This window comes from Rhinolophus sinicus, chromosome 14, assembly GCF_057876585.1.
Source record: "Rhinolophus sinicus isolate RSI-liver-muscle chromosome 14, RSI-T2T, whole genome shotgun sequence".
NCBI classification, from domain to species: domain Eukaryota; kingdom Metazoa; phylum Chordata; class Mammalia; order Chiroptera; family Rhinolophidae; genus Rhinolophus; species Rhinolophus sinicus.
Window position 1 is genome coordinate 47,234,641 of NC_142514.1, and position 25,475 is coordinate 47,260,115.

The following is a 25,475-nucleotide window of genomic DNA, read 5'->3' on the forward strand; positions in this document are numbered from 1 at the left end:
CATATGGGATCAGTTACTAATCCTTTTGACTGCGTTCCAACAATAGCAAACCAAAAATTTAAGAAGGGTTTATTAAATTTATTTTTGTGCTATAGATTACAGATGTTGTAGAACAATACAGCCCAGTATAACTAAAGCTTTTACAAAGTTTTAAAACCCTCTAAATGTAAAAAATATACATTCAATAAATCAAATACAGTATTATCCTAACAATATCAAGCATGAAAACATTTGTAATTAAAATGAGCTTAAAGTCAGAGGATTTGGAGGCAACACTAAATGCAATTCATAATTCTTTCATTTAGTTGCTTGAGATTTTGACAAGTGTTTAACAAGCAAAGAGGTAAGAAATAAAATGGTAAACCTCTGTCCTTTAAAACTCTTACAACTTTATCTACTAATTTAAATTAAATGCAGACGTGTTAATCATGACTTGCTTTCAAATATTAAATGCAGAAAAATAATTTAAATTTTATAATTAAACTTTTAGGGGAGATCACATCGTTGCCGAATGGGGTCCCTTTATGTGTTTTTCATCATTGCCTCTTGAAGGATCCCTTTGCCCTCTTGACTTAAGGAAGACCATGCCTCAGGCTTTGTTCCTTCACAAGAACTGGTATCTGTGTCCTGAGTCCAGACTGTCTCTGCAAAGACCGCTTTTGCAGAAGGATCGTCATTTGGCAGAGTTATCACAAGACCTCATCCATGCCTTTATTAAATATAAATGGCAAGGTTATTATATGGATAGAGACCATTTTGCTTTACATTGACTTCCCTTGGCTTTCCATTTCAGACGGGGTGACTGGTTTGAAAGAGCTGGCTTTTCTGAGAGATTTGGCTGAACAGAACTCCGGGAAGTATGGTGTGCTGGACCGGACAGCCTTGCCTGTGGTGAAGGGCAGCATGATGGTGCTGAACCAGCTGAGTAACCTGGAGACTACAGTGGGCAGGTTCTATACCAACCTTCCCAACCGGATGATTGATGAAGCTGTCTTTAGCCTCCCCTTCTCTGATGAGATGGGAGATGGTGAGTTTGGGGAAAAACCTCCTACTGTAAAAAGAAGGGTAAAAGAAGTAGCCATGAGTCCACCAAGAGAGTAATTGTTAACTGTTATTAAATACGTGCACAATGAGCATGAGAGGGTCTGGGCAGACAAAGGAGTGGCCATTTCTTTCCCTGGTCCAAGGGTTGCATAGCCCCCTGCCATTGGTCTGGTAGTACTATGTTCTAGAGCAGAAATCCCCAGCCCTATTTCTTCCTCACTGCCCCAGCCTCAGTCAACGTAACGGTTCTATCTACGGGGGAGGCTTTGTGAGCATTCCCCAGTATCCAAAAATTAGTGAATTGGAACTAGAGAGGAACTTTGCATAGGTCGTAAATAAAGTTTAGAAGTGCTTAGGATTTAGCCTCAAAGACAAGGCAACATGGCACAAACAAATGCAGGCTTGGCATAACAGAGGATTTCAAATCTCTCACACTTCAGTTGTCCTTGGTAATTATTTAGTCTCATTAATTCCATTTGGTCATCTGTTGAAAGGGTAAAACTATCTTTCGTGTAATTCTTCAGGTTATTAGGATTATAAGATTTATTAGTGCCTGGCATACCTCTCAATAACAATTACTGCTCTTGTTTATTTTTTGTTTTGTTTTCTTGTGTCCTTTTTACTTTTGTTCTTATTACTGTTATTACCATCATCATCATCCTAATATCACAAGTTACCCATAATACAATGTTGGGTAAAATGTTTAACCTTCACATTATTAAATTTCTTGGTGTATAAAATGGGAAAAATAATATTTCCCTCAAGGCAGCTGTGAATGTTAAATTTATGTAAAGTATGTAGAGTAATGTCTTGCCAACAGTATGTGCTCAGTAAAAGGACAACCTTTTTCTTTTCCTTCTCATTGTCTCACATCTTTCCCCCCTTCTTCCTTGACAGAAAAGATTGAAGAGGCAGCTAAGTACTGGCTAGACAGACACCATCACCATATGAGATTTTTATTTCCATGTTCCATTAACTACGTACCTTCACGGATTCAGATATTCAGAGAAAACTCATGTATAAAAAGTAACAAGCATGTAGCAAGTGTTTTTTGCTAGAAATTAGGTAAATAGTTTCTTTCAAGAAGGAAGAAATATGGTAGTTGCTGCTACACACCAACTTTTTTATCCTTCCTATTTCTGACAGAGCCCACAGATGTGTATAGCATAGAAACTCCCACTGGTAAATAAGGTTATTTTGTGTGTGTGTGTGTAGGAAAATAAATGTCAAGTCTTAAATGCCATTGACCTTTTATGCATTTAACCAATATTATTGAGTGCCAGCCAAGCATTGTGTCAGGCAGTGACATATCCCACCCTCCACAAGCAAAAGGTTTTTAAGTCTGATAAGAGAGAGACAAGATCAATAAGCTTAATTAACATCCATCAACTTACATACTTACAATCTTTTTCTTGTGATGAGAACTTTTAAGGTCTCTCTTAGCAACTGTCACATATACAGTGCAGTATTATTGTTAATTACAGTCACCATGCTGTATATGACATCCCCAGACCTTATTTATCTTGTAACTGGGCATAACTTTTCAGTTTTGCACTGTTGTATCCACTTCCTTCTACCCGGTGATGCGTTTAATTGGCTTTGGCAATCACAGCAACTCAGTAATACTCTGAGTGGACATATACACAATTCTCTGTGTAGAAGCCCATTTTTTGTAGAAATCTTCAGAAGAGTATCCATATTCCTTGCCTGCATGTTTATATTATAAAAGAACGGCTTTCTGATATGCCGCTAAGACATGAATATTCCATCAAGCACAGGAAAATAGAAGAGCACGATGGAGAGACACTCTCCATCATTTTATTTTGAGTTTTATCTAGAGCCATAGGATTGTAGAATTATTAGGGGTCCTAAAGATCATTTTGTCTCAGCTCTCCTTCTGACATGTGAAAGAGACTCATTCAGAGAAGTGGCACAACTTAACCCAACTCAGCAGCAAAATGAGGAGGAAAGCCCAGGTGTCCTGACGCTCAGGGCCTCACACTGTCTCCCTGTTCACCCCTGTTCACGTTCTCTCCTTGTGTCCTTTTTTCTCCCTTTTGCTTTTCCCTTCCCTTAAGTATCCTATTGTTTTTTGTATGTCCTGTAAGCTAAGAATGGTTTTTATCTTTCTTAAGCTTTGTTTTAAAAAGAAAAAGTATGTGCAACAGAGACTACATGGCCCACAAAACCTTAAATATTTACTATCTGTCTCTTTACGTACAAGTTTATAAATTCCTGGCCCACGTGACAAGAAATACATTCCTTTGGAAACTTAGTGTCTCCTTTAGCTACTCAGAGTTATAAGTGATCAGATAAGATTCTGTGCCTTTCCAAGTTTTTCCTCTCCACCTTCCTGTTTTGGGATAGGATGCGTTAATGAAGCTTATAAACTATCCATAATCTCTTTTTATCTAAGAACCTCTAGAAATCAGTATAGCAGTTACTAGAGTGTCCTTTAAACAGATGTGAAAATTAAGGCTCAGAGAAGTTATGCCAATGTCATAGGTCTGATACATAAGGGGCACAGCTGGGCGAGAACCCCGATTTTTAGATACCTTGTCCAGTGGTCTTTAAAGTTCAGCTGAATTTTCCCTATTGTAGGAAGTAGAATAATGTATTACATGCTGCTGATGTTTTGCACTGATCTGGAATGTCATGTCCTTTTAGGTGAAAAATAGTGGGAAATGTACAGGTTGCCTCAATTTAAATTAACTGAGCTATCTGGACTCCCAAAAGACTCTATTTCCCACACACTCTCGCTCACTTAATGCTGTCTGCAAAGGCAGTGGTGGGTTCCTGGATCCCATGGGAAACTTTTCTTCCAAGCGAAATTGAGATGGCTGATGGCCTTCCCAACTTAATAGAGCACATTTCCAGCCTTTGTCCTTCTCTGCCATCCTTTGGATTTTGTTTTTTGTTTTAACCCATAGGTTTGATAATGACTGTGAGTAAGCCCTGTTATTTTGGAAACCTACTTCTGGGAATTGTCGGTGTGGACGTTAACCTGGCTTACATCCTTGAAGACGTGACGTATTACCAAGATTCTTTGGCTTCCTATACTTTTCTCATAGATGACAAAGGTAATCTGCTAAAAATTCATCATGGGAACGGGTAGTTTCTTTAATAACCTGAAAAAACTAACCTGTAGATATTCTGATACTGACAAAGTAGAAAATGATAATATTTATAGGGAAACACTGTTGACTAGGGCTACTAATTGCTGTAGAACATCAAAAAGATGACAGAATGAATCTAAAAATTATGCATGTGTTTCTATGTTGTGTTGAGGGGTAGTTAACCGTTATTTGCCACATTAGGAACTTAGACTTGAGGATAGAAAGACACATAGACTGTGATCCTTTGGATTTTTTTTGTGTGTGTGTGTGTGTGTGTGTGTGTGTATCTATATTGTTATCTTTAGATTTACTAGCGTTAAGGTTTATGTGATAGATCTGAACATTTTATAAACCAAAGACCAAATGACCACTACATCCTGAATATTCTTGATTACGCAGATGTTTGATAATCTAAGACATCTTTCTGCACTTCAAGAATTTTATGTAAGAACACATAAAACAAGTTCAGTTTTTATTGGACTGGTGAGTTACATACTGAGAAGTTGAGTATTGGGCAGCCATCCCAGAGTATTCTGCATTTCAAACCAATGATAGGCATGTGTATTAGATTCAGTACTTCCTGCAACATGTTTCCCACAGCCTATATTTTTGTTTTTTTATTTCAGGGTATACACTTATGCATCCATCTCTTACCAGGCCATATTTACTATCAGAACCCCCTCTTCATACTGACATCATTCATTATGAAAACATCCCCAAATTTGAGTTGGTTCGGCAAAATATCTTAAGGTAAGGAAAAGGTGAGGGTCGTAGTATTATGTTTTTCCCTGAGAATAGGACCCTTTGAGGTCAGAGATGAGTGTTGATTATAGGATGTAAAACAAGAATGTAAATTAGCGTAACGTTATCAAAAGTATACACACTAATTTTTTCCCTAAGAATAGTAGCCAAAAGTATGTTTACTTTGAGTAACAGGTAAGGTCTCTTAGAACTATTATTTGGGGGAAATGTCTTGTAAACCAAATTTTATGTGTACATTGCCTTCAATTGTAAAATCAGAGATATGTTATCTCATTAAAAAAAAATACTCCCGCTATAGCAAATTGAAAAATGTTGGCAAAATAAAAAGTTAAGAGTACCAGCTCTACAGCATGCCAAAAAATCGCTTGGCAAAACAGTGTTCATTCCATATCAACAGCACAGTCATATACAACGTTTCCTCTTGAAATAAAGAACAGATTGGATGTTTTCCAACCTTGATACATTATTCTGGCAGATGGTAACCTATAGAGAAACGGGTCTTTATGTTCCTCGGTTGTCAAGTAATAACTGAGTGATTTGAGACAACTTAGTTTCTGGAAAGAATTAGAATTAGGGGTGGAGGGACGGGTAGGGAGTAAGGAATGTTTTTTTAAGGCAGAGCTGACATAAAGCTTTTACGAAATTGAAAGTCTCACATTATCTCTTTCAAAAGCGATGCGCTTCATTGCTTTTCCGAATCAGGCGGTCACCATTGACTCACAGCTTCTTCCCAGCCTTTAATTAAGTGCTTCATTTTATCTTTTACCTGAAATACTTCATTCTGTTTGCCAATGCAGCCTCCCTCTGGGCAGCCAGATTATCGCAGTGCCTGTGAATTCATCCCTGTCCTGGCACATAAACAAGCTGAGAGAAACTGGGAAGGAGGCCTACAATGTCAGCTATGCCTGGAAGATGGTGAGTGAGGGGAAGTCGCTTCTGCCTAAGCAGCCGCGGGTGCCATGCTCTTCTTTGTGCAGGAATCTTAGGGAACCTAGGCCAGTCGGATAGTGTTACCCATCAGTTTTAAAGTGATTGGAAAAAGAAGAGATCCCACAGATATTTTATATTTTTTTTCTTTTTTGTTTGTAAAGCCAGTCATTGTTCATGATGAATAAATCAAGCTATATAAAAGGCTGTAAAGTAGACAGGAAACTATGCTCTTCCCTCCCTCCTGCCTTTGACTTCCCATTCCCCAGAAGTAACCACTTTGCTCAATTTACAGAAAATTTTTATTCACACACAGGTATGTGTACGGGTGTGTGTTCTATGTACATGCACCTTCATTGGCTACATAGTATTGCATTATATAGATGAACCCAATTTCTTTAAACAGTCCCCTATTGATACACATTTAGGTTATGTCCGGGTTAGTTTTTTATCATTTTAAACTCAGATTGTGGACGTTGGGAATTAAAAAGGAGCTTTGGAAGCATATATGCCCTCTACTGACATATTCCAAGAAAAAGAAACTTTCAGATTAGAATTTGGATTATTCAGAATCACCACAGGTGGACTGACAGTTTCGCCTTAACTTGTGGTACCCCCTTCAGCTTTCTTTGACTAGCTTCATTCAGATGGTTAGCTACAAAGAATCGTGGAGACATAGGACCTAACACACTGTCCATATTACTTATGTGTCTGTCCTTTATTTCCTCTTCTGAGCACACAGTCATTGCTGTTATGGGGCCTTTGATATTGTAATTGACCAAAAGAAGAGTGGACTTTCATTTTTATATCGAATTTTAATCCCTGAGTTTCAAATGCAGTCATACGTGAGATTCCTTTGGATGGCCATATCTGGTGTTTAACCCGTTGATTCCAAATGGATCCATTTAATCATCCCTTTAAAAACTGCTTACTGAACTTTTACTGTGAGCTAAGGAGAACAAAGAAGAAGGATACATACTCTCTCTACCCTCATAGAGCATCCAGCCTAGGGGTGGAGGCAGACAATTGAATAGCTCGATACAGTGTATCTGGCATAAGGATGGTAGGAATTGGAAGTAGCCCACTGGGTTTTAGACATAACTCTCCTCTGACCTTGTTTGGTTCTTAAATCATCATTATGGCAACAGTGATTTCTACAATGGAAACAAAAGCAAACAAAGTAATACAAGAAAATTTTTGAGAAACTTACATCTACAAACCTAATTCTACTGATATTTTATTGTTTGATAATACAGATTTGAGGAAGGTCAATGTCTATTTTGAAATTCTCTGAGTCAGCTCATTTTCAGAATTTATTTTTGAGAATGATTGCACCATGTGCCTTTATTTTTTAGATTTATACAGCTTTTAAGTAAAGATGAATTGCTTGATTGAAAAATACTTTTATATTTGAAATTGGAGATTGTTTACTTCCAGTATATCCTGATTGAAAGCAATTTAATTACATCCTGGGAAAATAAATATATGTTGGCATTAAAAGAGAAAGAAGGAAATGTAGGCATTAAGACCTTCTTTGTACAGCAAATGAACCCAATGTTAACATTTTGGAAAGAAGTATTATTTAGGTAGCTTTTCTTCAGTGATACTACTGGTCAATTCTGGCTACTCTGCTTAGCCAAATGGATGTAATCATATAATTACTTCAGATAGAACCGGTAGCTTTCTCAGAATCCTGAAATTATTGAGAATATCGCTATTAAGTGAAAAATTTAAGAGGTGATAAAATAATGAGATACCAGATTAGAAGGATGGCCTGGTAACCCAGCAGTAAGATGAAACATTTTTAAGCTCTCTTTAGTTACTTTAGAGAAAGGGGATTCATCTTGTCCTCAGGAATAAAATGGATTCCTCTACTAAATGTAATCCAAATAGATTTCATTTATGCTGAGAATAATTAGTTAAGCTGCATCCATACACATACCAGTAGATATCGATGGATTATGTCGCTGAATTCATTTAAATACAATGTGAGGAATTATGTTAGGAGCATTAAGAGATTACTACTCTGTCACTGTGTAACCCACATCCATCTTTGCAAGTTTGAGGAGGCTGCATGGTGCGAAGGAAGGATTGACTATCAGAATGTGTTACAATGTTCCTGTACGACACAGCCAGGGTTGCTTCAAAACATGAGTCCCATGGGCCATCAGTGGAAAAAACCACTCCCCAGTCATGGAGAGAGTTTTCTAGATGGATACATTGTAGTTCCTGAATGCAAAGACCACTGTTTTCATGTTAGAACACAATAGAAAGACATGTATTGAAATCTGTTATCCTTTCTAGCTAAGAACAATTTATAAATGCAAATATTTACAACGTGTTCCTTTTAGAAGCTTGGGGTAACCTTTTAATTTAGTTTTTAATTATAGTTGACATACAATATTAGTTTCAGGTGTACAACATAGTGATTAGACATTTATACAACTTACAAAGTGATCACGCTGATAAGTCCAGTACTTAGGGTAACTTTGTTTTTCTCTTATAGGATAGACCCAATTATAAAATTATATTCTGGTAAAGTTTTTGTCTTTTGGTTCCTTGGAACATGCAACACAGGAAACAAACTCAAAGGATGACTATTGAGCTAAGAAGAGGGGAAATAATAAATGCCACTTCTGAGCACCCTGTCATTTTCTAATTTGGTGGGTGGAGGAAGAGGATTAAATTTGCTAATCTAATTGAATATCCTCAGCAGCAGTACTTGAAAGCAATTCCAGGAAGATGCAAATTTCTCCAGCTTTTAAAAAGATTCTGCAACCATCTTCATAAACCCTAAATCATACTAAACTCTAACCTGCTTAGTTAAAAATTTCTCCTTGATCATTAAGTAAATCCTTTTAGCTGCTTTAGTTCTGCCTTAGCTGGCTATCACTCTTCATTTATTTACCAACCATCTTTTAAAAACCAGATTCTGTCCATCTCCTAGTATGTTGGACTTAAGAAGTTTAGTTCTGTTGTATTCTGAAGTCAAGGAGCTAGAACTAAGCGGCTTGACTTGGCTTTGGATACTTTGGTGGACACATTTGCCTACCAAGTTTTATTCAAGCATTCATTTCTAAGAGCAAAGTGAGTTTGAAAGTACTCTGTTTCCACATGTGAGCTTAATTAATTAGGCTGTGCGTCAGCACATTGCTTACTCTGGTCTGAAATGACAAGTCAGCCAGGCTTTGCAAGGGAGCCACGGACTTTGTCCTTATTAAGAGTTGGAGATCCTGGTTAGCTCCACCCAAGAGAAGAGAAAGTTGGGAATAGAATGAATAAACCAGATTCTGTGTGATCTGTGTATATGGATTCAACACTGGCTTTTAAAATAGGCAATTCTTGGAACACTGATTGCAAAACCAACGATGTATTGTAAAATGCATTTCAAACCCAAACAGAAATAAGGGTTGTATTCTCATGCCTCATTCCAGCTTGTATCCCTTAGCTTAAATAAGCAAAAGAGGGCTAGGGTCACTGTTTTTAAAGGGACTAGATTTTTCTCATCCTTTCATTGGCTCCATGATTCTCTGTTAGATACATTTAGTTCCTCTCTCAGCAAGGAAAGTAGAAAATGTAATCTTTTGTCAGAGATACTGTCTATCACCCCATCTTTATCTCTTTCACTCACTCATCAAGTATTTTTCTGAGGGCTAGAAGACAGCAAAAAATAGTGTAGGCCAAATCACTGTCCCCAGAAACCTTCATTTCTTGTGTTAGAAACTCTTTATTGGTTTTTCCAGGTACAAGACACTTCCTTTATTCTCTGTATTGTGGTGATACAACCAGAAATACCTGTCAAACAGCTGAAGAACCTCAACACTGTCCCCAGCAGCAAGCTGCTGTACCACCGGCTGGACCTCCTGGGCCAGCCTAGTGCTTGCCTCCACTTCAAACAGCTGGCCACTCTAGGTAAAGCCCTTGCACTTCTCAGTTTGCTTTGTGGTCTGACTCATAGCAGCTCACCATAAATATTAGTTTGAATTAAGAAAAAAAAAGAAAGAAAATGATGTGGAATGCCTGCAGTGGCAGTTTGGGGATACAAACGTGACAACAAACCATTTGAGGCCTTGAGTTGTGTCAGGTTCTCCTGCAGACACTGAGATAAGGATTTGTGTGTGGATGATTTCTTCAGAATGGGCTCTCACAAGAAACCAGCAAGGAAGTCAGGTAAACAGGATCGGGAAGGAGGAGAAAGGCAGCAAGAGTTTACTTGTGGGTGAAGCTCTCCAGCCTTAGCTTAATCCTGTAATGTAAATTGCACCGCAGACCTTGCCCAGACTCCAGAAAGGTATTGGACTTTCATATTCCTTAGTCAGTTGCAGTTTTCTGCTAGTGCTAGGCAGAGGTTTTCATAGTCCAAAAACAGTCCATCAGAGACTCGCAGGTATGGGCTATTAGAGTCAGACAGATGTGGGGATAAGGTGGAGAAGTAGTAAAAGGGGTCCCCGGGTACCATCCCTGTAGCGTACCTACACACCTATATGGCATATCCGTATCTCTCGTAGGTTCCATCTTCAAAAGAGCTCAGGAAATAAGTAAATAATTCAAAGGAAGTAAAAGGGAATTTACATTTGTTACATACCAGGTATTTTCCATTCATCATCTGAGGTGATCTATTACAGACGAGGACATTTGGGTTTATTGGAAATACATGATGTCCCAAGGTAACACAGCAGCAGCAAGGCTGAGATGTGATTCATGCCCCTCCCATGCCACAATGCCACCTCTTGTATTGCATGTTGCCACGTACCAGGCCAATCCTAGGCATTTGCGGTGTATGTTGTTGACACACCACAGTTTACTCACAGTATTGTAAAACATTCTCTTTTTCACTGTTGAGAATACTTAGGGTTGAAAAAAGTGAATCACTAAGAATCATTAGATAGCTGGCAAACTGAATAGAGGAGACACAGAGAGGAAGGAATCAAGGCTAGAAGTCACCAGACTCTATTCCAAATGGGGGCACTTGAATTTGGGTTCCTCATCCAATATGGTTTCTGTCTGGATATGAGATCAGCAAAGCGGACTGAGTAGTCTCTTCTAGGACACGTTCCAGCAGTGTAGACAGCTTGGATAAGACCAAAGAGGTCAATGGAAAAAGGCTGCAGTTTACATTTGTTTGTTTTAATTTAGGTTTTGGGAGTTTTGTCTTTTGTTTTTTTGCACAAGAGTATGTACACCCTTTAATTCACGTTTTTAAGCAATGCTTACTAGAAAGTTAAGATGTGCATGATTTCCTTTAAGTGCTATAGGAGCAAGCTAAACACTACTGCTGGTGAATATGAGGTCACTGTTTTGAAATTTGAGACAGTGAAGTGCAGCAGTTTTTTTCTAGATAAAAAAAGCTCAAGCCTAGATTTTTATTTCCTTTGGATAATCCCTCATAGTTACACTGTCCAATATGGTAGCCACTAACCGCATGTGGCTACTGAGCACTTGCAATGTGGCTAGTCCAAACTGAAATTCACTGTAAGTGTAAAATACTTAATTTTTCATGTGGATTACATGTTAAAGTGATAGTGTTTGGGATATATTAGAATCCATAAAGTATACGGGTAAAATTAATTTAACCTGTTTGTTTTTACTTTTCTAAATGTGGCTGCTTGAAATATTACATTTTATTATACATTTTATTACATTGCTATGTTAAATTTTATGTTACATTTTGGAGAATGCATTGTAGTTCAGTTGCACAGTGCTGCCTAATAGAGATGCTCAGAAAATAGAGAGTCTGTCAACTCCAATACTTTGCATAGGCCCTAATGGACTGATCCTACGTCCCACTTGGGCCAGTGTCTGATTTTCACTGGGCGCTCTTTCCACTGTACCTTGGAAGTAAAGCCCCTCCCAGGACAAAGTGGAGGGGTCATCAAGGGCATCAGGTGGTAATGAAAGTGAAGCAGGCTAATTAAAATATAATAAAAAGGGAAAGGTAAAGAAGTGATTTCCATCTAATTTCATTGGTAAATAGGGATTTTGAGGCCAGGTGTTATATATCAAGAGAGCTGAAGGAGGGACATTGTCTTTCTTGGTACATGAGGTGGCAAAGAGGAATTTTTTAGAGTATTATCACCCATTGCAGTTAAGCACATATGTATGTATACAAACATATGATCTACCTCCTAGACAGAAAACCTTGGGTCGTCTGTCGGGCTTGGTTCTTTCTGTCCCTCAGTTCATCTTACTGTAGTGGCCTTTTCTAAAATGCCCAGTCTCTGTCACTACAGGAAAGACCTCCCCAAGGTGTCTCTCCTCCTCTTACCTCTGGCCCTACTCTTTTGTCCCTGAAATATTATGTGTTGCCTTTCGACTGTCTTATTGTATTATGCTTATATTCTTGTTCTCCCTCTCTCCCCTGCCCCTCCCCCTCCCCCTCCCCTGGCCCCTTCCCCTCCCCCATCTTTCCCTCTGCCCCTCCCCTTCCCCTTCCCCCTTCCCGTCTCCCTGTCGCTCCCTCCTCCTTGTCCCTCCAACTGTGTCCTAAGCCCTTTGGGTTCAGGGATAATCCTCTTTCTCTGGCACATCCTTGCACAGGCACACGAATCTACAGCACACTGCTAGGCAACTTAATCTTTTAAACCTCTGGTTTTCTTCTCCTTGGTATGAATATAATGATAATCTCCCAGGCTACCCCCTGATGACATCATGAGAAATAAATGAGACATAGCATTACTAAAAGCAACATCATCTGATAATGACAGACTAGGTAATTCTGACCCATCCTACTGAGGATAACTGAAAATCTTGGATGGAAACTTTTTAGAAAATGTCTTCTTGAAAATCATCAAAGAACTAACATGATAATTAGGTACTGAGTCAACGTCTAGAAGAATATAAGAACCTAGAGAAGAAAGCCAACACAGAAAGCCGCTTTTGCAATGCACGTATTTACCAATCCAGGAGAAACAACTGAAATTAAGCTGCTCTTTAGTCAGCTTCTTGGGGCTGGGGAGAGAGGCAGAAAATCAAATCCAAGGTCCCCAAAAGGTAGAGACTAACGAAACCACCCATACACACACAAGCTTGTAGCAGAGGTCCTAACAGACTACATCTTAAGGGTGAGGGTGAATAGAAATAAATCAACCCTTGACTTAGTAAGACTCCTGCCATCTGAGTAGGCTAAGGAACCTCAAGCATAGCTAGTCATGGACTAGTTGAATACCAAAGTCCCACGGTGCAGCACTTTGGCCAGTTATTGAGAACTGTTTCCACCTAACCATCCGGCCTCCTCTGGGGTTGTGGCATCTGGCAGAATCAAACAACAGTCTTCTCTGGAGGAAGATATTCCTATCCTTATTAGGCTGTAACACTTCCTACAAATTTGTTTTTAAGTACCATGTCCAACACTGTCAGAGATAGCTAGGCCACAAGGAACTAAGACACCACGGGGGAGAACTACAAAAGGAATAGAAAAATGACCCACACATTTAAACGAGATAGGACATGTGATGGTGCTTTCTCAAGCTTTAAAAAATATGATTGCACAGTAGAACATTCCAGAGCCGAAGATGCAGTGTTCATGTTTCATAATGTAATTCCCTGGGAGGATTTCTGTCTTAAATAGAGAACTGGGATTTTCCTCTCAGATAGGACCAACAATTAAGTATGGAGAAGTAACTACATAGCGTGTGGTATTTACAAAAGCTTGTGGTATTTCCACAAGCTTTTGTTTATGCCCAGTTTGACTGTCCCCATCTGTGAGAATAATTTTTTATACTTGATGTTTGCATTGACTCCAGTGTTCCATTTTCCCTTCTTCCTAGATAATACTAATATGAACAATAATAGTCAACACTTAGAGCACTTGCCATGTGCCAAGCACTGTTCTACATGCTTTGCATTTATTAACTTATTTGCTTTCCGTATATTAGCAGATATAATTCTCACCATAACTCTATAAGGTTGGTGCAGGTATTTCCTCCACTTTGCAGATGATCTAGATATTACATATATTACAACTTGCCCAACATCACACAGCCAGGAATAGTGGAACCAAGATTCACTCCAGTCTGGCTCCATGTCATATCCTACCTCCTCGATCCTAATAAATATAAGATACTATGTGTAGGTCTAAGGTATTTTGAACATTTGCCATTTCAGGCATTCGTATATGTGTGTACGTGTTCTCTTCTGGTGCACTCATGACTGTAAGCTCCCTGAAGGGAGAGAATGTGGCTTTTCTCCTTTGTAGCTCAGTGTCGAGTTGCTTGCTTTGCATACGGAAGACTTTAAACCACCGTAACTGACAGGTTGGCAGAGCCTTAGGGATGCTTTTGTTTGGGCCCGAGAGGAAGTCTCAGTGTTCTCAGACCTGCTTTGTTTGCTTCTCTTTCAGAAAGTCCAACCGTCATGCTGTCTGCTGGCAGCTTTTCCTCCCCCTACGAACACCTCAGCCAGCCTGAGACAAAGCGCATGGTGGAACACTACACAGCCTATCTCAGCGACAATACCCGCCTCATTGCTAACCCAGGACTCAAAGTGAGTGCTGGCGTGGGGCCGCCTTTCTGGTGTACCCCTCCATGGGCCTGGAAGGGGCTCCTGGCAGTGAACCTTTGAAGTGGGAAGCCCAGCTCTGGATCTGTGCCTCTCAGCTGGAGAGCCTGAAAAGCAGAGTATGTGGCCCAGGGGAGGCCCGGTCAGTGATGACCTGTCTGATGGATTAAGAAGCTCTGTGAGGCACATGAAGAATCTCTTTCAGGCCATAGATGCACTTAGGGATTTTCTAAGTGGGGGGTATGGTGTAGAGACCAGGGAAACTTACCCTGCCCCATTTTTCCCAGGGGAAAGAAGTAAAGTGCCCCTATTTTCTTGTGAGATAAATATGATGAAGTTTAAGGAGAAGACAGTTAGCTGCGTGTGTGTACGTGTGTGTGGAATGCTTCACTGTGGGGTCTATACACATAGGAAGCCTGACTAGGATGAACAATTGAATAAATCACACATTCACACATACACTGACTATATTTCAGTAAGCTTTTGTTTTCACCAAGTTTGGCTGTATCCATCTGCTGTGGAAAAGATTTTTAAGAAGTAATTGGGCTTGGCTTCTCTGCAAGAGAGCTTTGGGAAGCCCTGCCAGCAGTCCACTCTCTTTTCATGTGAGTCTTAAAGGATCCCTGCTATGTCTTCCTTTGTTTCCCAGTTCTCTGTCAGAAATGAAGTAATGGCTACCAGCCACGTCACAGATGAATGGATGACACAAATGGAAATGAGTAGCCTGAACACTTACATTGTCCGCCGTTACATAGCAACACCCAATGGCGTCCTCAGAATTTATCCTGGTTCCCTCATGGACAAAGCATTTGATCCCACTAGGAGACAATGGTAAGTTTTAGGGGCTTCCATTATCAACGGTTCCCCCCAAATCCTGGAGAGACATGATAAGTACATATAATAAAACAACTTCAGGCAGTCACATTAAAGAAGATACTTTCAATGGCAGTGAAAACATGTTTTTGAACAGTTTTTTTTTTAATGTATTAACAGCTTTGTGGGTTTCCTCTGTGTACAGTGCTTTTATCTATTCATTGAAATTTTGAGACTGAAAGGCTTTATGCTCGGCCATTTCAATCCCTAATGGTTTGCTTGACTCCTACCTTGTGTGCAATGTGTCTATAGGGGCTATACTTAATGTCACCACCCAGGATTGTGGCATCAAATTACAGCTCACGTATGACCTATGAAAAATAAATGTGTATACATTCAAAATCTTTTTTTATTTCTGGGCTTTCTTTTTACTCTGATTTTTAATAACAAACTCTGGTCAGGTGGTATACTAGGGGGCGTGACTTGGGCATAAAACCAGTGTTTCCAGTCTTGTGCTACTTGGTAACTAAGTCACTAATGCGTTGGCTATTATTTTCACTGCCTCTTCTTCTACCCTCACCAATCCAGGGGGCAATTTTTATTTGCCAAATTGGATTTGTTTCTACTTTATTCATTCATTTCTTCTATTTTAGCCTCTACAACATCTATACTATAGATCTTATTAGAAACTCAGGTATGTACTGAGTTCAGTATCTTTTTAAAAAGAGAATTTTAGATTTTCTTGACCTCTTGTGTTGACGCTACAGTCAGGCATGAGAGACAGGAATCCTTTTGAATTGTAATGTAGTATAGGCCCAATTTATAACTGTAAAATATTTTTTAGAGTTATGAGCTCACTTTCCTTTGAAATTTACAGAGTTGTTGTTCATACCCTAAAAGAACATGACTGTCTTTGGTCTCCATTAGGTATCTCCATGCAGTAGCTAATCCAGGTTTGATTTCTTTGACTGGCCCTTACTTAGACGTCGGAGGAGCTGGCTATGTGGTGACCATCAGTCATACAATTCATTCATCCAGGTAACATTTAATTAAGTTCATTCATTTTTTTTTTGACACAGCAAGGGTATTTTGAAAATTTGAGTAGAATAATAGACAGTAAAGATTAATGGCAAAAGCATGAGCTTTGAAGTGAGGCAAGCTGGGGTTTGAATATCTTCTCTAGCTGTGTCATCATGGATTCCCTGGGCTTCCTTCTGGCATCTGTAAAATGTGGATAATACGACTTCGCAAGGTTATCATGGTTGAGTTGATGAAAAGCTCTTAGCCCTGTTCTTGGCAGCCATGGCGATGCTTATGAAGAAGAAATAGAAAGCTGTTAGATTCAGTAGAGCAGTTTGTAGAAATGCCAGCCTCAAACCAAAGAAATAACAGTAGGACCCTAACAATTATCATTGCTAGAGAGTGTTTTCCAAAGGAAAGGAGCATTTTTAGGGAAAGAAAAAAGTATCAAGACATCAAAGTTATTACCTCTGGAATTTGGGTCTAACTCTCTTGAATCATATAGGAGAGTGTGTTGTTTTTACTTTGTCCTTGCACTGCCTCTTGAAAAATAAAAAGGCATTTGGAAATTTGATTTTCCAGGACTGGTATAAAATGTCAGTAGCACTGTAAATATATTTGGAGTGCTTTATGTTTCCTGCTTTTGAAATTTTAGTATTTAAGCTACAAATGTCAGTGAAATGTTGGGTGCAGAGGCAAGTCGACCACGTTGAACACGTTTAATCCCTTCATTATACAAATAGCTGTTTTTCCCTAGCAACCAAGAAAAACCCTATTTTGACTGGTACCTGTAATGATGCCTTAAAATTTATGAGCAACAGATTTTCTTGCTTAACTTTATGCTTTTCACTGGTACTCATTATATATTAAATGACTGACATTCAGTAGGATTCTTCTAACACAGGTTCATTGAGAACAAGAATTGAAAAGCAATACTGTGTGGAATTTCAATCGTGACCTGTGTCTCCATGCAAAGCAGGGCCCTGCCTTTGCAGAGTATTGTATCTGCTTGGCTTTGTCAGCTGGCTCCCATAATGTAGTATTTCACATATAAACAAGTAAACGCTCATTTAGAACAGATTTTTCCAATGGTTTTCATTATAGACTATCTGTCAGGCATACCCCTACTGTTGTCTGAATGGCAAGACTTGTCACCCCTCCTACATGTCTAATCAGTTGAGAAAAAGTAAACAAAGGTGGTTTCTTTGAGGGGACAGTAGTCACCTTGGTCTTTGATGACAATGAATGGGCTGGAATGGATTCTTAAAAGTATTGTTGGGGTCAGCCAGTTTGCTCAGTGGTTAGAGCGCAGTGCTCATAACACCCAGGTTGCCAGTTCGATTCCCACATGGGTCAGTGGTTGCATCCTCCACAACTAGAGTGAAAACAACTCCACAACTAGATTGAAAAAAAAACAATGACGACTTAGAGTCCTTTTCCAGGACTTGGGTCCTGGAAAAACACACTGTTCCCCAATATTCCCCAATACATTTTTTTTTTTTTTTAATGTAAAGACATAGTTGAGAGGCAGGTTTAAAACGATAGTCCATGTGTTCTATGATCCGTCGTCGCTGGTATCCCATCAGGCTTTGCCCACATGGCCACTGAGTATCAAGAGCCATTAGCTTTCCCTTCTATACTGTATTCTTTTTGTTGGGGAGGGGGCGGGCTGCCACAGAGAGGTGCAGATTTTTATGCTCGCATACGTATGTATATACACGTTTTTGTTGGAATTTGGATGGGTGGAAAAATTTTCATTTTGTTTATAAATATTCATGGTGTCAGTCGAAATGAAGCTTGATGGAAATATGATGGGCTTTCAAGTTAGGGAAATCTGGGTTCGATTTCCTTATCTGGTTAGTTTTTATAATGTGTTTAACCTACACAAATGTAGTTATTTGAGTTTAACAAGAGTTAAATGGCCATTTAAATCCTGGATTCTGTCCGCTCAATGAGAGTGTATTCCAGCAATAAGTACCTGCTCTTGTCTTGATCAATATATGGGCCCGTGGGCTTGATCATTTCAATGTTTTCCTTAGCTGAGCATGTCTTTATTATTTAAAGCCAAATATTTCTCAGTCAGCACAGTTTAGAAGGCAAGTCAACCACCACTTCTGGTTTTCAACCAAAGCTACTGTGGCTTTCATGGATATATTGGTATGTGGGCTCTGCGAAGGCAGTTTTTTCAAATAATTACTAGTGACTTTTGGCCTCGTGTGCCAACTTGAGAACATAACACCCTCCTAAGATGGGATTCCACTCTGAAAAAGTAGATTTGCCATTTACTGTTTGTGTGACTATAAACAAGTTCCTTTTTGCCTTGGTTTCCTCACCTATGAAAGGGACATTAGGTTCTATCTCAAATGATTATTTAAGGATTACAATAAATAATACATGGTATGGGCTCAATAAATGGTAAATACTTTTATTTTTATTATGTTCCATGAGCCTCATATGTACGACAGAGATAATAATTCCCAGGTCAAATATTATAATGAGACTGAGAGATGCTTAGCACCATCCTTGACAACGTTGAATCCCAAATATAAATGGCAGTTATTTCATTATCGTGCTATTCATGTCTGGCATTTTAATTGGTCACAAGAGAGAATTTAAGCTAATGTTCCACCTACGAGGCATCCTCCTTTCCCCTTGGTTTTCAGTAGTTTGGCTGATAGCCCTGAGAGGGGAGAGGCTTTTCTGACTCAGAGCTCACGTATCAGTTAGTTACTGTCAGTAACGGTGCTGTGATTCTTCCATAAGCATTATTAGTGGCCTACAAATCTAGGTGTGCATTCTTTAGGGAAAGATAATGCTGGTAGAGAGGATGAAATACAGTCAGGATTAAAGGACTGATCCAAGAACTCTCTGACAGTGAAAAACCTCAGACAAGTGCTGCAAACAGTATAGTCTATTGTACTTAGAAATGTAGCCTGGGTTTGGTTTTTCGATGTTAATCTTTCTGAGTTGCTATGGTAACAGTGTACATTTTTGAGCTGCAGGTAAAAATATGAATGCTAGACATACCTGGGCAATGTGCATGCTTTTACTTCAGCGTGTTGATCATATTGGAGCAGATGGAAGTCAAACAGGGGAAGTTTAGAAACCAAATTAACTTGTCCCAAAAAACCTGAGTTGTGTTTTTCACTGAGGCAGCTATAGTGTTGTAAAAGAGCCAGGTTTGCATACTGGACTCTATGTCATAAATAAAAGGTGCTCGATCTTATTTAAGTCTTTTCATCATTTTAAACCTAATTTTTCATTTACAAAATGGGCACTAGAATTCCTTCCTGAGTCTTTGCAGGGCATTAAATTCGATCATGTAAAATTGCTGAGAAACTCGTGAGTGCCGTGCAGATCCAAGGAGGCAGTGTAACCCAACGGTTAACCAGCACTACATGCTTTGGAGTTGAAGAGACTGAGTTTAAATTCCTGCTTCCACTAGTTATTCACTGTGTGACTTTGGCCACATATTTAATCTTCCCGAGCTTCGGTTTTCTAGACATGATAATGCTCATAAGGTTTCTGTGAGAAATAAATAAAATGATGTACTGAAATGCCTACCAGAGTGCCTATAAATTGTGAATATTCAGTAAATGGAAGCCATTATTATTATTATCATAATGAGGGCCATTGTTTAGACTCTTCACTCTTTCCTGGACAACCTAGAGACGTTTAAACTTCTTTTGACTGATACTTCACCAAAACCTTGTTTGCTACAAAACACCAATTGCATGTAAGGTAGCAGAGTCTTGGATTTCTCCCATGGTGGAATAGAAGTGACTTCAGTAACACTAGGGGCTCTTATGGAGGCAGTAGCCTCTCAAAGGTAATCCCACAAGTTCCTCCCCCACCCCATGCCAAACACAGTTTTGACAGCAAAGCTCATGGTCCATGGGTCCAAAGCTTATGGGTCATGGTCCCTTTCTCTAGTGGTCTGTTTATTTTTTTTGGGGGGGTCAAGATGGGTTTGAGGAGATACAAGTATCAATGTTGACAGGAACCAGAAGGGAGCGGTTGTCTACATGGCAAAGCTAATTTCACATCTAATTTCTGACTTCTCAAAAGAGGATTTTACTTTGGGAAATTCCTTCTGAGCTTTCCAATTACTATTTTTAAGGTTTTTGTCAATCACAGCGCCATTTTTCTTTTGGTATTTTCTTTATAAAAAGATCAACTGCATAGATGGTGATGAACTCTTGGAACGTCTCATGTTGGGTAAACCCTGAAAATTCCTGACCACAGAAGTACAGGAGTTCATTGGTCAAGTAACTCAAGCCCTTCCAACTGCCCATGAACATACTAGATGAAAGAGAACCTAGGTTCCAACTGAGAGTGCCATGCTTCTGATAGAGCCAGCAATTTCTCTGAACAAATAATGAGCTCACTCTGTCTAGGACAGAGCTTTATGCCTATTTAGTTTTCCTTAGGGTAACTTTTCCTAAAACAACTTATTGGGTGTTTTTGACATGTTTGGCAGCTTGCTAAGCACACCATCTCATTTTGTCCCATTAACAGCCTTATGAAGTAGATACTATTTATCCCATTTTCAGATGAGAAAACTGAGGCTTAGGAAAGTTAAGTAGCATCCCAGGAGCCACATAGGTAGAAACCAACAGGGCCAGGATTTGACCACAAATCTGCTTGATTCCAGAGCTAAAAGGTTAGAATCATGTGATACACTCCACATTTGCCTTCCTTGGTGCTCCTCTTTTTGAGAGTAGCACTTTAGAATTATGGAAGAACTGGCCTGTGAACCAAGAGCCTTATTCTAGAATATGAGCTGTGTTTTGGGTAAAGCCAACCTTCATGTTATAGAAAGAAAACTAGACATTGTTTTTACTAAGTTTTTTGTGACCTTACTCTAGTCAGTTAATCTTTAGGAGATCTCAATTTCCCTATCTATAAAATGAAAGAAATAATTAAGGGAGTCACTCAGGTTCCTTGTCTGAAGGTTTTTTGTTAGAAGGAACCATAGTAGCCCTGTATCCAACCTCCTTCTAATGCCTGTTCCCTCCCACCCCCATACTCTTGCCAAAGAATAGTCCAACCATTGTCTGAACATGTATAGTCAGGACTAACCATAGTCCACAGCTGCCCATGTTTTGGGCTGGTCTTATTTAGAAAGTTCTACCTTTAGGTTACATTTTTTTCTCTCAAATCTCCAAGTTATGCTAAATCAGTCATTTAGTTAATTGTCTTTATAGAGGTGGACAGTGTGGAGGAGCAGTAGGCATGTATTTCTGATACCATGCAATGTCCTATGATTGAACATAGCTTTTACCTTTAAATAAACATGCTTCTTGTTCTCTTTGATCTTTTTCACGTGAAGTACACAGCTGTCTTCGGGGCACACTGTGGCTGTGATGGGCATTGACTTCACACTTAGATACTTCCACAAAGTTCTGATGGACTTATTACCAGTTTGTAACCAAGATGGCGGCAACAAAATAAGGTAAGCCTTCAGGGACGCCATTTCCTTTCTAGCTGCAAAATACAAAGAAACTGATGTCAGGTATCTCTACAGGACCAGAATTTGAATCCATGGCCTGGGTGTTCTGTAAAGAAGGTTTTTGTTTTTCTTTTTCTAAGATGTGTGTCATTTATGCAAACAAACTTGCCTCATAACAAGGAGAATAACTGTGGCACAGAATTCTCCAAGCTCTTATTTCTTTAGAAGTCAGTAATTAGAGGTTTCCCGTATCTTGGGTGCTAGAAAGACCAGAGGGTTCTCCAGGGTAGTACTTTGTATGTTAAGTTAGTTATTATACCAAAGTCTTTGTGAGATTTTTCCAGACACGTAGACTGCTCCTTTTACATTTCCCCAGAAAGAGGCTCATGGAACTGAGTCTTTTCCACCTGAATTTCAAAAGAGCGTGCCTGATCAAAGCAAGGGCATTCCCTTGGTTTAATGCAGGCCACTTTTAAAAATAGCTTTCTTATTTCAGTCTCATGGGCCTTGCTTCATATCACTGCTACATTTCACATTGGCCCTTAGTGGGAGATGCAGGATTCAAAGCAAATTGTTATGACGAATGTAGAGTAAAATAGAACAGAAAATAGTCTTGATTAGAACAGTTCTGGCTTCACTTAGTGTTTCCATCAAATATATTTTTGTATGTTCCCTGAATGTCATATTTTATGTATGTTTATCATTGAAAGAAGAAATTTTATGATATACTTATAGTTGGTGCCTTTATACTCAAGGCCACTTCTTTCAGTATCTCCCTCCTCAGAAAAATGAATAACCTTCCCATTTACATACCTGGCCAAAGACCTTCGAGTCCATCTTACTTGGACTGGGTGTCACATTCTCTGTGAACTATGTAGATGACCTCAGAGGCAGGTATAAATCTCTCACCCTAAGCTGTATGCAAAGTGATCTACTACCGCCAGAATAATGTATCTTTCTACCTGTCAGCAGTCCTTTATGTTGCCCATGGATGTTTTTTGAGAACCTGAGATAAATGCAATTTGTTTTAGGGCTAGCATGACAAATGCTCTCCGAAAACATAGAAAAATGGCTTATATGACTGAGGGATGTCACTTGTTTTGGTACAGGTGCTTTATAATGGAGGACAGGGGTTATCTGGTGGCACATCCAACCCTCATTGACCCCAAAGGACATGCACCCGTGGAGCAGCAGCACATCACCCACAAGGTATGAGTGCAAAGCTGATAGCTCAGTTCTCCAACCGCCTACAGCCCATTAATTACATGGCGTATGTCTTTTGTTCTGCTTGGCCTTGTTAGGAGCCTCTGGTAGCAAATGATATCCTGAACCACCCCAACTTCGTAAAGAAAAACCTGTGCAACAGCTTCAGCGACAGAACAGTCCAGAGGTTTTATAAATTCAACACTAGCCTTGTGGTAAGTTGATCCCCTAATCCTCGCATATTCTTTTGCCCTGTGGAATAATGGTTAATATCTGAAGATTACTCCTGGCTGTTTGATTGTCTTAGAATTATAATAGGACAGGACCTTAGCCCAACTCCCCAGTATGACAATTGGGGACTAGAAAGCCCACAGCAGAGAAGTGAATGTTTTAAGGTCTCACACTTGGTGTTTTGTTTTGGGTTTGTTTGCTTAAAGACTCACCCAGTCAAAGCCCTTTGAAATGTCTGCAGAAGTCTGTTCTCACACTCTTGTATAAATATATATGGCACCATGTGTTCCTCTCTTCCTGTCTTCTAGAGTTCACTCACTCTCCTGAAATTCCTAAAGCCAGCTTAGGGCAGTTCTTGGTCATCCACCCTGTTAGAAGGGAATTCTCATGTAGATCATTCGAAAGTCCTTTCTTTCTCTTAAGCTTAGAATACTCTATGATTTGAGGTACTGTACACTTACCTGGATATGGTCAAAGAACTTAAGGTTTTTCTTATTAATTTGTAAATAATCCTAGCTGGGAGAGAACTAAGAGGTAATGTCAGAACCAACATTCAAGAAGTTATTAAAAAGAAGTAAGCTTTTTATTTAGAATGGGTATTTATATCACTCGATGTATGATTAAAAATTAATTTTAAAGATGTATTAGGTTAAATTAAAATCTTAAACTTAGTCTCAAAAGAAAGCAGTTGCAAAAACAATTGTCTAGGGGAATCAAAGCATTTTAAAAATGAATACATTAATAGGATAGTGTATTCAAAGTAAAGGCAGTCGTTATTACTTTGTTCAGACCCCATACCATTCTGGGGAGTGCTCTCTTTAAAGAGGACGTTGACACACTTGAGTGTAATCAGAGGGAGGCTGATTACTGTCATATTACTTACTCTTACTCTGTGTATCTTCTGTACATCTTACTTACTCTATGTATCTTCTATCATTTGTACAATTTCCTGAGTCTTCAGAAGACAAAGCCAGGCTATTCAGGTAGAAATTTTTCAGAAATGCAAGCTTTAATGGAATATAAATTAGAATAATTTCTTAATGGCCTGAGTACTAATGGCCTTATTAATAATTTCTTAATAATTTCAAAATGGAATTGGAGCTTTCCTGAGTATTGGAGCTAATAGGATACTACACCTATATTTTGCTTATACTGTAAAGGCAGGCATCTTCCAAACAGTAGAAAACTTGTCTAGACCTCTAAGAACCCTTTCAGTGCCATAATTCTCAAAGTTAGGCTGCACATATAGGGGATAACATGGAAACATTGAGATTAAATAATGGACCTACTACACATGACTCACATGCAGAAAAATGACCATACTCAATGTTACAATGCCACTTTTGAATCTTTGGCTTCCTAATAGGGTGACAAATTTGGCAATTCAAGTAAGTGGCTATCACATTTCCTTGTTATAGAATGAAGAAAAGGATGCTTGCTTTAATTGGATTGTTTAAATATTCTGGAAGCAGGAAACTGGCCTCTTAAAGAGTCTTTGGTTTTTCAATAATTTTATTCTAGAAGAAGAGAGGTTTTGTTATCCAAGGAGGGGGCATGCATGTTTTCTGGTTGTTTGGGTTTGCCTTTGAATAAATTCCAAGTTATTCCTTACCTGAAATGTGTCTTTCATTGCTTCTTGCATTTATTTTCATTTGATGTTATACTATTATGTGTTGAAAAGGAAAGAACAGATTATAAAATCAGCTATGCAAATTTTATCTGTATAAGCATAGATAAGAGAATAAATAATATGTACACAACTGGTAAATGAGCATTATCTGTGACTGATGGGATTATGAATATTTTTGCCTTCCAATTCTTTAGCAGTGACTATGTACTACTTTTGTAATCAGAAATAAAGTTTTATTGTAAAAAGATATTTTGAGCAACCGGCTGAAAGGTTGTTTGTACCACAGTAGGGCTGAGTCTTCGCATTAGTGTCTGTAACTTTTGACATTTCGATTGTCTACAGGGGGATTTGACGAACCTCGTGCATGGCAGCCACTGTTCTAAATACAGACTTGCGAGAATCCCGGGCACCAATGCGTTTGTTGGCATTGTCAATGAAACGTGTGACTCTCTTGCCTTCTGTGCTTGCAGCATGGTGGACCGGCTCTGTCTCAACTGTCACCGGTAAAAATACATGGGGTCATATTTTCTATTCAACCAGGGGCTGTTGAATATTTCAACTGATGCCAATCATTCTGAAGTGGCATCTGCAAAATAAACAAAGTGCTGGGTATATCCTGGAGAAAAGGGAAGTCCTGGTTACAGAAGCATTTAGAGCTGTGTTGTTTGTAGCATCCTTGTCCAAAGAGCAATGGATTGAGTCCAATTGTATTTTTAAACTTTTGGTCTTGATTATTTTTTAACTGTCACTTTTCTAGCTCGGATTTTGTTTATTTTGCTTC

The 25,475-nt window shown here is 39.0% G+C and overlaps 1 protein-coding gene across 2 annotated transcripts in view; it reads left to right on the forward strand.

Annotated features, from left to right (window-relative positions):
- The window catches only part of CACHD1 (cache domain containing 1), a 210,117-nt gene that overhangs the window by 168,067 nt on the left and 16,575 nt on the right, over window positions 1-25,475 (forward strand). For both annotated transcript variants that reach the window (XM_019731624.3, XM_088791181.1), the window contains exons 9-20: window positions 794-1,027; window positions 3,975-4,124; window positions 4,787-4,910; window positions 5,720-5,837; window positions 9,593-9,761; window positions 14,188-14,330; window positions 14,995-15,176; window positions 16,086-16,196; window positions 21,511-21,633; window positions 22,740-22,839; window positions 22,932-23,048; window positions 25,037-25,197. In XM_019731624.3, the coding sequence (XP_019587183.1) occupies window positions 794-1,027; window positions 3,975-4,124; window positions 4,787-4,910; window positions 5,720-5,837; window positions 9,593-9,761; window positions 14,188-14,330; window positions 14,995-15,176; window positions 16,086-16,196; window positions 21,511-21,633; window positions 22,740-22,839; window positions 22,932-23,048; window positions 25,037-25,197 (1,732 nt within the window). The remainder of the gene's footprint in view (window positions 1-793; window positions 1,028-3,974; window positions 4,125-4,786; window positions 4,911-5,719; window positions 5,838-9,592; window positions 9,762-14,187; window positions 14,331-14,994; window positions 15,177-16,085; window positions 16,197-21,510; window positions 21,634-22,739; window positions 22,840-22,931; window positions 23,049-25,036; window positions 25,198-25,475) is intronic.